Raw genomic sequence first — 1,029 nt, forward strand, 5'->3', positions numbered from 1 at the left:
GTTTGAGATCTGAGCAGGTTGCACAAATGCACAAGTTTATTTTTACTTCTCCTTTTTACTTCAACTTTTTTTATTTTCACCATCTTCAGTTTTTTCCTGAGTGGGTAGCCTCTTGCCAGAACTCTGAAATGCGAAGGCACATGCAGTTTTTGTTGTTGTTGTTTTACATTTGTTTTTTTATTTAAGGTCCATTTTAAACACCATCCATCTTAGTGATTGTTACCTCTGCATGTGAAGTGGTCACAGAGCTTTCATATTTTTCCAAGGTGGTGATGCTGTGAGGGGGCGTTACTCACATGTTGCTGCAGTGATGGAGGGACGAGTGTTGCTGGTTGCTGGAGGTTACAGTGGCATTGCGCGTGGAGACCTTGTGGCTTACAAAGTTCCCCTTTTTGTCAGTAGCGACCAAGGTGACAGGGTGAGTGAAAGCGCTGTAAACCAATAGTATTTGGAAGACTGTCTGTGGCTGGAAGAATCTCAGTGGTTGAAAATTATGTTGACTAAGAGCATCTAATGATAATGAAATTGTTGCGTTTGTTTGTTTCATCATCAGGATGCTGTTTGTGCTGAGGCAGTAGATGAAAATATGTGCCTGAAGAACCCAGAGTGCAGCTGGTGTGAAGGCCGCTGTCGAGAGTACCAGCCCACTAACCCGGTAACGCTTCTCTCAGACTTTTTTTTAAAATTGTAACAATGCCTGTGGTTTTTTTGGGGGGGGATCCATTTCTACATTTTCAGAAATCTAATCCTTTCCTTTTCAGACTGTTTGTTTAGGTATAGCTAAAGTGCAAATTCTGTTTTCTGGTCGCAGTGTGGAAGTACTGGTTGCTTGGGCCTTGCTCGCTTCCTGTCTGACTGCCAGTCCTGTCTGGTGTTCAGTGGCACTCCAGCTTCTCTGGCCCGTGCGCCTGGTGAATTTGGCTGGTGTGTTCAGAATGAGTCCTGCCTACCAGTGTCAGGTGAGTCCCAGGGAGGGAGGAATGAGGGCAGACGAAAAGGGTCAAGACTGGAAAATGATGTTGGGAGTTG

At 44.8% G+C, this 1,029-nt stretch overlaps 1 protein-coding gene across 1 annotated transcript in view; it reads left to right on the plus strand.

Moving 5' to 3' along the window:
- LOC106633547 (multiple epidermal growth factor-like domains protein 8) overlaps positions 1-1,029 on the plus strand; it is a gene marked incomplete in the record, with an annotated part of 35,826 nt that overhangs the window by 5,481 nt on the left and 29,316 nt on the right. The window contains 3 exon segments of the mRNA XM_042227012.1: positions 267-418; positions 554-655; positions 812-959. Of these exon segments, the coding sequence (XP_042082946.1) occupies positions 267-418; positions 554-655; positions 812-959 (402 nt within the window).

Source organism: Haplochromis burtoni, unplaced genomic scaffold (genome assembly GCF_018398535.1).
Source record: "Haplochromis burtoni strain Fernald_Lab_line unplaced genomic scaffold, NCSU_Asbu1 Contig_237, whole genome shotgun sequence".
NCBI lineage: Eukaryota > Metazoa > Chordata > Actinopteri > Cichliformes > Cichlidae > Haplochromis > Haplochromis burtoni.